Source organism: Hirundo rustica, chromosome 1 (genome assembly GCF_015227805.2).
Source record: "Hirundo rustica isolate bHirRus1 chromosome 1, bHirRus1.pri.v3, whole genome shotgun sequence".
NCBI classification, from domain to species: Eukaryota; Metazoa; Chordata; class Aves; order Passeriformes; family Hirundinidae; genus Hirundo; species Hirundo rustica.
The window spans coordinates 93,545,597-93,557,674 of record NC_053450.1 but is presented as its reverse complement, the minus strand read 5'-3'; the positions used below and the strand labels follow the sequence as shown (position 1 = coordinate 93,557,674).

Sequence of the window (12,078 nt, the reverse complement as noted above, 5' to 3'; positions counted from 1 at the left end):
ATTACCGAACAGAAAACTGGTATTAGCTCAGGCCACCCTTCGAAGTGGATGGAAACCAGACGGCAAGCTGCGATTTGCTGATAGGAAAGCTAGCCGTGAGAGCCATATGCTCAGCCCTAGCTGTTCCCAGCTGTGCTCCTAGGTGTGGGATCTCTCTAATGCTTCCAGCCTCAGAAAACAGACAAACTACAGCTCACTAAGCAACTTTTTCCTCCCTCACAGCTTAATATGTATTAAGCCTAATCTCTTAAAAAAACCAAACCATGCCATACCAAAACCACCTAACATGCCTTCAAGAGATTGCCACATCTTCCTTTATTAAACAAGAGCACAAGCTTAGTCGAGTTCCTGCACAATAAGTGATATTCAGATAATATCACAATACAGTAACTGTATTTCACAGTACAAAATTTCAGGTGAAGTTTGTTACATGACTCTTCCCATGAGTCAGTGCACAAAGGAAAATGGCACCAAATACACTAGGTACCTGATTTGTAAACACAAAAATATCAAGAATTCTGCTATTCTGTTAACAGGTGGATATGGTTCTAAGATTATACATGGTACATTTTATTCTTATATTCATTGTATATAAGAATAAAAAGAAACTTCTTGCACAGTACCATCTATTCACATTTTCTGACAAAACCAGTAACTCGCAGTACAGATATCTTAAACCTTGGTTCCTGAAACTCTTCACGATAAGCAAGCTGGCATCCCTATCACAATTTGCTTCCAATATTAAAGCAGGACTGCCTTCACAGTAAACTGTGGGTAAAATGTTAAGCATTAGCATCTCCATTAGGTGGATTGCTTATTACTCAGCCTGCGATGCACCATGAGTCCAAGTACATCTGAGTCTCCATGTCATCAAAATACAGCTGATTCACTGACACCTTTGGCATTAATACCACAGTAATTTCTGTGCACCATGCAGGAAAATGGTCAGTGCTTTCAAAGTTGAGAACTGTTATTGTTGCTGCTGCAGCCGTTGTTACAATGCTAAAGGTCCTTTGTGGAGCTTCAGAATACTGCTTGTCCAGTTCCAAAAACTGATTCACTTGAAAGTAAAGTGCACATTTCATTAATGGTTAGAACAATGGTTTAATGACTTAAAACCAGCCAACCAAAGAGCTAATACTAATTCCTTGTGAAATTATTAATTCTGACATGCAAAAAAATACACTAAAAAAAAAAAAAATCTCTATGGTCCTCTCTAATTTCTCATCATTAAGCACTCCTCAAATGAAATGATTTTTCCTGAAGTAAATGAATACACCTTTTTTTCAATATGTATTAAAAACACATATTAGGAAGGCACCTAAAAAGGTGATTTATTGTAACAGCACACTGCTACTTTAAATAACTCTCTGTCTCAATCATAGTTTATGCTAATAAAACCATGAAAATTAATTAAAGCAAAGAGAGGCACACACAATAGGCAAGTAGGCTTGTCACACTACCTTTTTGTCTTCAGAAAGCTGAATGAGTGAAATGAATTGCTAGTTTCACCCATACTAAGAATTTGTTCTCCAGCTCAAAAACGAGAATCCCATAGGATGGCAAAGAATTGACTGTTTCTGCTCAGAAGGAAGACATAGAATGAATTGCACACCCCTCCAGAGTTCATCTGTACCAAGACAGAGTAGTGACAGGAAGGCTCTCTATTGTTGCCCTTCATTTCAAACAAGCAAGTACGATATCTAAAATAGCAACTGCTTTAGCAGGTTCCAGTGGAAGGAAAATAGTGGAAGTTTTTAATCAAAACTTAAACCTTTAGGCAAACACTATCACTTTCTTTTGTGAGTTGACCTAAATTTCACAGTAAGACAGAATAAAAATATTCCAAACCATAACAATGAGATTTATATCATAGAATTTATATTCTTCAGTAACCCTTTCACATATAACAGAGCTAAGCCAACGGAATTCAAAGAATGAGATTGTACATCTTTTCCTCAATTAATAGGGGTATAACAACCCAAAGCAAATATTACTGTGCAGTTTTATTAAAGTTTCTAGAACACAATGTATTTTCTTTTTCTCATTTTTAAAGAAAATCTTCACCTCAAGAAAATCAACCTTTTTTTTTAAACAAATGCCAAATGCCAAAGCCTAACAAAGCAAGCAGTCTTACTGAAGATTATGTAGATGATGCTGCAAAGCAAAGGAAATGTGACAGCTCATCTATCAAAGAAAACAAAAGGGTTTATGCATCTAAACTAAATAGAAGCTTCTGAAACAGCATGGAGAGTAGTTGGTAGAACTTTACTTATTATAATATAAATAATTAGGAAAGTGAGATGTTATTTGTTTAACAATGAAGGCAGAAATATTAAAAGAAGATGGCACTGTTTGTTATGCAAGCTCTATGTTTGACAATAGCTTCTACCTCAATGCCTTGAAGTGCATGGCAACTGATAAAAATCCTACTTTTATTTAGCACAAATGCACCATCCCATGTATGCATTTCCCATTCTTTGAACATATTGCTCAATTAACGGAGATTTTTATCTTCTGCCAGTAATTCACCAGAAGTAAGCTCCAGCTCCATGAGATGGATGAAACAGTATTGTAATTGACAGCCTGACACTTAGCACAAGATAGAGTGTGGAGCTGTCTGCATTCTTCTCAGGCAGTCTAACAAGCAAGAGCAACATTCATATGAGCAAATCATAATTAAGGTACAGCTAATGTGCATAGATTTAACTGGTCAAGCAGCGTGCTACTTAATGTTAACCCCTTTTTGCAATACCGATTTTTATTCACAGATTATTAAATATAGAAGAGCACTAGATGCATGCATAAAATACTGTCTTGATGGAAAACTGAATTTTGCATAAATAAAGCCAGTTTTTAATGTACCTCAAAGCATTTTTTCTACTTGTGTTATAAAGAACATGAGCTTCATTCCCAACAGCACAAATATTCCCTTCCATGTTGTCTGCAAGGAAAGCTTTATTGTTCAAAGTTCTTAACTTGTAAAGGTTTTTGAGAAAACCCAAAACTCAAAAATACAGCATAAATACATACTTCAGGAAAAGTAAAATGGGTTCTTATTTTGACATTTATTAAACCAAACCATATTCTACCAGCTGGAAATGAACATGTCACCAAGCATTTACAAATGGTAGGATCTGCTGTGTCCGAGATGTTAAAATTCTAGATTAGAGAAAGTGGTGTAACAAAATGTATCCCAAAGCACAGCAGAGATTCATCCATTTCCCAACTCCGTAATATAAAAAAATACATTGACTCTGCGGTGAGCTCATGTTCCCATGACACCACATCTTAAGGAGTAATTTCAAGGAAATGTGCTATACTGGAGACAAAGAATGCTCTGAGAGGAAGAACAGGAGAGACAGACCATTTTAGTACTAAAAAAAAAAAAAAAAAAAAAGCAGGAATACACAGAGTAAGCAAAGGTGCACATACAGCTTCTACAGGACAAATAGGCATTTAACATAAAACCAAAGGAAACAGTAAACATCCCTTCAACTTTTTTTTTTTTTTTTTTTTTTTTTCTTTTTTCTTTTTTCTTTTTCCAGGACAGAGGCAATTTTTCCATCCTCCTCCCTTTAGTATCTGAGGTTCCTTTCAGTCATACTGCTAGCAAAACAGACGCAGTTTGCATAGAGACAACTTTGTAATTACAGCAAGAAAAAGTTGCATGGTCCACCGAGTACAAAACACTACAAAACTGAGAGTAATAAAGAAGTCAGGGGCTTAGCTATTCATTTATTTAAATGTATGCTGCAGTTTCCATTTTTTCTGGTCAAATCAACAGATTTTAATTGGCACTTTCAAAAGCAGCAGTCTATGAAAATGACAAAAATAATACTAGAAACAAAGCAAATACACGCCCTAAAGTCTTTTTAATTCTTGAAATTATGCTGCCCTTTTATTTGCCATTGAGGAACGTGTGCATATTATTCCCTTTTTAAACACAATTCAAATCAACTTACACTCTAGGTTATGCAAAACTTGAGCTTATGCACAATGATCAAAAACACTTGGTGCACTCAGAGGAAAAAAGGGACAACAGAGAAAAAAGAAAAGTGAATAAGTAATTTTACTGTAATACTGTAATAATTTCCTATGTGCTGTGTCAGGGCACATTTGAGGGAGCCATCTGTAGGGTATCAGCTTCAATGAGGTTAGGGAACATAAACACTGAACTGACACGAAAAATCAAAGCAAAAGAGCAAAGAAATACTACTGCAACTCGTGGTACACTTGGCACACCTTCTGCATTTAAAGACTCTGCTGCCATGCAGACTCCATCTCAATGGCTGGTGTATCACTCAAATGTCCTGAATTAATAACAGAGATACAGCCCACAGATGGCATATAGTATGGTTTGAGACAGACTCATTTTGACAGGTGACAAAGATGACTACTCATCTAGTCATGTGAAATTAAGCACTTACGGGAATGGCAGGTGTGAACTGCCTCCTTTATACAGATTTGGAAGCATCCCATCACTCACAGAAAGTGCTGTACTAAAATCCCAGACAACTCTGGGATTATGTTAAATCCACAAAGGAGGCGAGCTAAGGCTGAGATGTGAGTTCCTGCCCTTTTACAGTCTGGATGATATAGAGTCCCTTGTGATTTAGACAGAGCCCCAGATACTCAAAAAGAAAATTAAGTTTAAACCTAAGGAAAAGTGAAATATAGTCAAGGCAAAATTAGTATCTAACACTATGCCATGAACATCAATTTCAAGCTGCTATACATTTGCTTTATTTTTTTACTGTTCAGACTAATTCCCATTCATTGTTTATCTACTACCATTGCTATGACGGATTTTTCCTAACCCTCCCTCTCCATCAGCCACAGAAAGTGGATGTTAACCACTATCTCACCAGAGCACTAGGGAGTAGCTTCATAACATGACTCGGGAAGAAAAGCCTGGAGGTTGCCTCTAAAGCAGGGTGTATTCCTTATGTATTTTTGCTATATGTTGAGACCATGGGGTGATAGAATCTTTGACATCTGGCAGTGCGTGTAATTAGAGCAGTAGCTCTGTGCAAAGACATATGGGCAAGCACACACAGGGTAACCACACACATGTACACTCCTTGCAGGTTTTTCTAGGACTATATAATGGACTCTAACACCAACCTTCTCCTTCACATTATATAAAACAAAACAAACCAAAAAAATTCTGGGACAAATTATCTTTCCCTGGCCATAGTCCATATCTGTTTATTAAGATTTTTTTTTCCATATGGATAAAATCCCAAGTTTTCCTCAATGTCATGTTATATCAACATTTTAAGATAGGACTGACACTGGCCAAGGGCATATCTTAAAATCTCAGTTTGAGACCAACTTTGAAATAAGCAAGCTATATGCTTCATGGTGTATCCATCCAAAAAGACTGCTAAGACTGAGAGCGCTTTGGAAAATGCAATATTACCTCCATTGTTTGGCCAGATTTTCTCTGAGAGGAAAACTGAGGATGTCTCCTGCAGGTAAACCAAACTCCAACTTATTTCTCAGTCTTAGTACCATGACCAAGAGTTGGAGTCTCCAGTCCTTCAGTTTCTTTAAACACACCAAATAATCCTCTCTGCTGTCACAACAAGGAAGTCTGGAGAAGTCCTGCCAGGATTTGCTGTGTTCGCTTTGATGTGCCCACTGAAAGCAGCAGTGAAATTTTTAAGCGCAGTTCCCCATGCTCCCTTGTTCAGTCTGGGGTGAACTGCGTAGTGGACAAACTAAATTAGCTTCCAAGGAAATTGGAGCAGTAGCCATACTCCAAGCTCACCGTGAATGTACTCCAAGACCTGGGTGGGAACAGAGGGATTCAGCCTAATGGTATGTCTTTGAAACAGCTTGGGATCACAGGTAGTGGGAAAGTTTGATTAAGAGAATTACATTTATTTGGAAGTAAAGACTCCAAAATGCAGATAAATTTAAATTGAGTAGCTTCACTACCAAATCCTGGGTTTTTCTTATCTGCTCTTAATACTTCATACTACGCACTAATATAAGCACAGACATCATCTGTGGCTAAAGAAAACAGTAGATAAAAAAAATCTAGTCCTTAGATTATACCCTGAATAATTATGATAAAGGCTCTCTTTGTAATGACAGCATGCCAAAAAGTGTTTAATATTTTGCATGACTATAACATTGCATGGTCCCAAATACATCTTTCTTTTTAGACAAGAAGGCCCAAGTGAATGCAAAATTTATAATTTGAAAACACTGCTTCTCATCCCAAGACTATTCATGCAACACAAGGCACTAATACCACCATATTTACTGAATAAAAACCTGAAGTACTAAATTGTCAGACCACACAACTCAAGCAGAAGTAAGGATTTCCATCAGATTACAGTATACTCTGAAATGACAAACATCTTCGAGTACAGAATGGCATTTATCTGACAGCACTACCTGAAGGAACTGGTTATGCTATTTTAAATCATATGAAAACTTAAACTGACTCCTTACCTTAAACAAACAGGGGTCTGAATGGCCACAGCCCAGGCCCCCAGACCTACCAAGCCTTCCAGCATAAGAGCCTTAATGTCCATTATAAACTCTCACAGCTTTCCTTTGCGCCCTCCTCTGCTCTAATACCACCACTCCTGACCCAAGGGAAGTTGTGTTCCTCTCCCTCCTCCTCCACCTCCTCTCCTTGTGCTGGCCTCCATCAGTGGAACAGCAGAGCTGTTAGCTACCAATTCTTAGTGGAGACTAAGAAAACTGATTTCTAGGCACTGAGGCAGATGAAACACTCTCACCTGCAGGTAAGCTCAAATAAATACGGAAGAAAAGTAAACGAGTCAAAAATACTGCTTTTAGGCTGAGTCTCTAGAGAAGTTCTGTCCAGATCTCAAAATTAATTTCTATGTTTAGATGACTCCTGTTGCTCTATGCCACATATCATTTCAAAAGTGAAGCAAACTGCTGAGCAGTTGCATATGTACAATTGTATGCAACTGCCGAAAATGACTGATTTTTAAAATAGATACATGATTGGAATGACTTTGTCCTTTGCATTGGTTACAAAAAGTGACACACGATTAATTCATTTGCCCAGGTAAATTCTTTTTCAAAGAAAGCCAAACATCATAATTAGATAGAGGACTTCTAACAACATAAATTAATAAAATGCAGCACCTTTTAAAACAATTAATAAAATACGTTTGCAACAAATAACACATCTTCATACCTTTCTTAGTAGATAACAGATCTACATCTGGATTTTATCCTAACCAACTGACATGAGGGTTAATCAGCTTCTCACTTAATTTTGGTTTTTTAAACAAATTACAGTTTTACTCTTTCCGCAACCAGAAAGTTAAAAGCATGTTGCCCATAAAAAGTTTATTTTGTTTGATGAAAATTTATGCAGTAGACTGCTTACATTCCCGAGTAATCCTGCAGAGAAAAGTCTGGTAAGCTTTGAACAGGAGATTAGATAGAAATGCAGAAAGCAAAAAAAAAAAAAAAAAAAAAAAAAAAAAAAAAAAAAAAAAAAAAAAAAAAAAATCACTAATTTAGTTTGACAAATCAGCAAAATTATGTCACCAAATTTCAAGATCAGAAATTCTTGGTCACACATGAAACACAGAAATAAATGTGATTAAATGATACTTAGAAAAATCATATAAACTGGAAATTGTATAGAGCACTGAAGATTAGCAACAGCAGATGTTGCTACTGCACAAAAAGGCTGGTGCACACAAACATGTTCTGCACAGCAACATTTAAGACACACATTCTTAGTAGGCTTCCAGAGTAGGCTTCCTCTCCTTTTGCCATGATACCTAAAAAGTCCATTTCCAAAAAGACAGGAGTACTCTTCCTAAATAAGAGTCAGGTAAAAAAATAAGTTCTACCTACAGCACATTCTGAAAAATTTAGAAACAGGAAGACTAGATATCATGAATTTACAGATTTGTGACATGCTCACACCTACTATGATTGAAGGAAAGCAACATTCTTTCCACTTTTCTTAGATTATTTCAAGAGTGCCCTTTATGTTGACAGAACAGTTTGTTATCTACAGCATCTGATTTTTCTATTTTTTTAAAGCTTTGAGAGCACTCATACAATGACCAGCAATGACAAAAGCAGTAGTCTATGCCAAAACACTTTTTAATAATGTGAATTAAAAATGAAAGCAAAGGAACTAACTGTGAAAATTGCTAAAAGCTTGATTTGCTTTTGTACAAGATGCTGAAAAATGTGAAAATAAAAAAAAGAAGAAAAGCTTGTGGCAGATATGAGAGTCCCAGACACAATGCAAAGTTCTCAAAAACACAACCACACCACTTCCTAAAGGCTCCTGGCCAGTGTGCTGGATTAAAACTCTCTCTTAGTGAAGCATGTGCTAAACCAAAGTAGAAAATAACATCCCAGGAAGTTTCTTGCAACTTTCTGCAGCTCAAATTCTTTAGCTGGTGAGGTGAAAACCTGCTTATTCCTTCCAAGATGAGATTCCTCTAGCCCGCGTGCTTCAACAATAGGCAAAGGTGCAGCTACAGCACTCAGATGAGAAAATACTGTCCTTGACATCTTAAGAAGACACAAGTGCAACTATTAATGTTATATTATCTTTGGTAAAGCAGCATGGATATTAGCTACTTATCTGGGTATTACACATTACATGGCTACAAAATTTACTTTCAACTATATCTTTTCCTCTTTTTTCCTCCTCTTTATAGTTATGTTCATTCTATGTTCCTAGGAATTTCAATAAATTCTTTTGGTCACAGAATACATCAAAACCAACCTACATTTCAGAAGAAACTCTCACTTCCTCCTCTGTATGAATAGGCTTTCAAATTCACACTTACATACTTCTAATTTCATTGAACTGCTTTTTTACATTTATTTCAAACACAGATATACACTTACATTTCTATTTCTTACCACGGAAACCCTAAACATGCTAAAAATATGATAATGAATGCATCACTGAGTGAGACCACCATATAGTGTTTCTGGAAATATTTGTCTGAGCTACAGCAGGAAAAAAAGTCCAATCCCATAGTCCATCACTTGCAAATGAGATTTCCTTCAGTTCTTGGAAACACTAGACATACACACAAATGAACATCACTACAATAAAGTCCCACATGTCAGAGATCTCAGTAATATTGTAATTCCAAAATTACTTGAGTATCTTATTATCTCAGTAACTTGCTGTGTCAGGAAAATGGTTTAACACTGTTAGTCTAATTTTGTAAATGTATTTTAAGTCTATTATATTTTTAAGCTACTGCTTAAAATGAAAGACACTTCACACATGGTTCCATGCTGATTCACTCAATGAATGTCCATGTTGGCATATAAATGATTCCTTTTCTTCCTTACCTCCAGATGCTCTAAAATATAGGGAGGGTTTGTCATGCCAAGCCTCAGCATAGCTCCCTCAGGAATAACTTCAACCAGCTTCCACAGAAGCGTGGGGAGGTCTGTGCCAATGTCTCTGCCATAAGCCCCTGTGTCTTCACTGGTCAGCCATATCTCACAAACACCCTCTGTGAATAAAAGAAAGAGATAATTAACAAATCTGTTTTAGAGCTGTTTATTTTATCATACAGCTGCTCACTCTTTTAAATGCAGTATTTCACATGGCTATTATGCAGCCAGACTGGATATTCAATTGCAAAGGGGAGGGAAAGAGAAGGAAGGCTTATCCCATGGGTTGCAGTGGGTTACTAAGTTCATTTTATGAGCACAAGAGTGCTACAATAATGCTGTAAATTATCATTGCTGTGGAGTGATTAACATTCACAGCCAATGACTAATTCTCTGCTGCCTCTACAGCAAGTCAGAAAGTTTAGCACTCTGTTTTATTTTTTGAGCCTAATTCATTAAACACTGCAAGAGACATCACCCAAGCAGAGTCTGCACTAATGGTTATTACAGTAGCTAGCTTATTAAACGGTAAGCTTCCAGTGAGCAAAATCAGTCGTAAAGCACTGTGATTAACATTCCTCCTGAAGTAACTATTAAAACCTTGTATTCTTTAAATTATACAATTAGCAATGCAATATTAAGGTTGTAGTAAAAGGTTAGTGGCCACTGCATGACTGAGTGATAATACAGGAAAACACGTTTCCTGGCAGTTAATGCTTCATTTTCCATCAATCAGAGCCTTAGGAAGTAGTGCATTTGATTTATATTGTAAATAGCAACCTTGAACACTGATATTTGGTAATAATATCCTCCTTCTCAAAGAGGGGAAAGATTACTCCACCCTTAAATAATAGTTGAAAGCACTGATGTTTCACATAGCCACTTCTGCCAGCCTGCCCTGCTTTCATCCTTTTAGCAATGCAATCCCTCTACCCCCTTCCTTACCACCCCAAGGCAAGAAATAAGCCATCAAAACCAGGGTGTCTGTGAAGAAAACACCTATGATTCACAGTGAGATAAGATAACATTAACTCAGTGAAGAGCTAAACTTCTAAAGCCAATCATGAACTGGTAAAAGGAATAATCAAACACTAGAAGGTGCATAATTCATCAAAGCACTCTTTGGGCCAGCAGAGAGACTATAGTAAAACATAAAAGTTTATGTTACAAATTTATACTCAAATGAGGAAAACTGAAGCCCATATACTGTTTTTAATCACATAAATGCCATAAACCTATAAAGCCAAATGTTTTACAAAATGTAAATTCAAGACTGCTACTCTTAAACTGTAACAATAACGGCAGAGAGCAAGCCATGCTGAGTATCAGAGTTAATCCTGTTGGCACAAAAATGTTTTCAAGGTAATTAATTACTTAGAATGAAAAATGCTTAAAAAATTATAGGTTAACTGGAAAACTTATTACTTCTTAAGTTTTGCTTCAAGAATAGGTTGGTGAGGGAGATGTACAGTTTGGACCTTGAGAGAAGTCTGGTGTAAAGCATTCCTGAAGTACTAAGTGCTCTCTGGTTGACCATTTGTAGTCACAAGTTTGTAGTCACACTCAAACTGAGCTCTCTGTGCAGAATCTGCCTGCAAGACACAATCACACAGTGGATTTCACTGCACTTGCTAATGTTTCTGGAATTCATCTCACCACAGGCAGTACCCACCGTGAAACATACTCTTGGGTTTGCTGCCTGCCCTACATTTTCCTGGAACACATGAAAAAAAAGAAGTGAATTTATATGCTGTATGTTAAAAAGAAGACAAGTGTAAGGAATCTAAATGATTGATAAGGTCCTGTTTTGTTTAGTTTGGGTTTCTTTACATGAGTCTCCAAGAGTCATAAGAACACTACAAAACTGATTGATTTGCCAAGTTTCTACTGTAGCAGAGTAATTCTCATTTGCAAGCTTTCAATCTAAAGAGTTGCACGTGGTTTGGGTTGGATTTCCTTTTTCTTTTTTCCATGAAAATGGCTAACGGAATACTGCCTCAAGAGTTACCAGATGAACACTGAGGAAAAAAATAATAAAACACTGGCTAGGAATGGAAATAATAATGGAAAACAACAGTGAGCTTTTCAAGCTGCATAGGTGGGGACCATTAGCCCCCTGGTGGGCTGAAACTTCAAATTAAATCACAAGAAGAGGAAGCAGCTGTAATACTAAATCAGCAACAACAGGAATAACTGTCTCATCTCTCTCTGATCAGGGTGTTGAGCAACAAGCAATGGAAATAATTCATGCTGAGAGATCCAAGGATGTCATCTTATTATTAGGGGAGGTAGGGAGGGAGAAGAACACCTGTATTTTGGGAAAAAGCTCAAGTCCCAATTTCAGGTTGACAAAATGGATCTTCAAATACTGAAAGCTACTGTGAGTGATAAATATTTACAAGTAGGATCATTAGGATAAATCAACTTTGTACATAACTGCGTGTGACAGAGGTTTCGTGGCAACTGATTTCAGGCTGTTTTTTTAAGTCCTTTGCATCCTCAGTTTAGGAGCCTAAACTTAAACCAGGTAGGAGGAGAAAACAATAGACCTATCAAACAGTATTAATGAAGTCAGTAAACACTTCCTATTTTAACTCCACCCAATTTCCCTCCAAACTACAGCCCTCCACAAGAACCTATTTAAATCCACTGCCTAATCACGTACAGAATTTTTTTTTTTTCCTTTCT

The 12,078-nt window shown here is 36.8% G+C and overlaps 1 protein-coding gene across 4 annotated transcripts in view; it reads right to left on the bottom strand.

Annotated features, from left to right (window-relative positions):
• CDKAL1 (CDK5 regulatory subunit associated protein 1 like 1) overlaps nucleotides 1-12,078 on the bottom strand; it is a 396,407-nt gene that overhangs the window by 147,296 nt on the left and 237,033 nt on the right. For all 4 annotated transcript variants that reach the window (XM_040062031.2, XM_040062006.1, XM_040062012.1 and 1 more), the window contains one exon: nucleotides 9,343-9,509. In XM_040062031.2, the coding sequence (XP_039917965.1) occupies nucleotides 9,343-9,509 (167 nt within the window). The remainder of the gene's footprint in view (nucleotides 1-9,342; nucleotides 9,510-12,078) is intronic.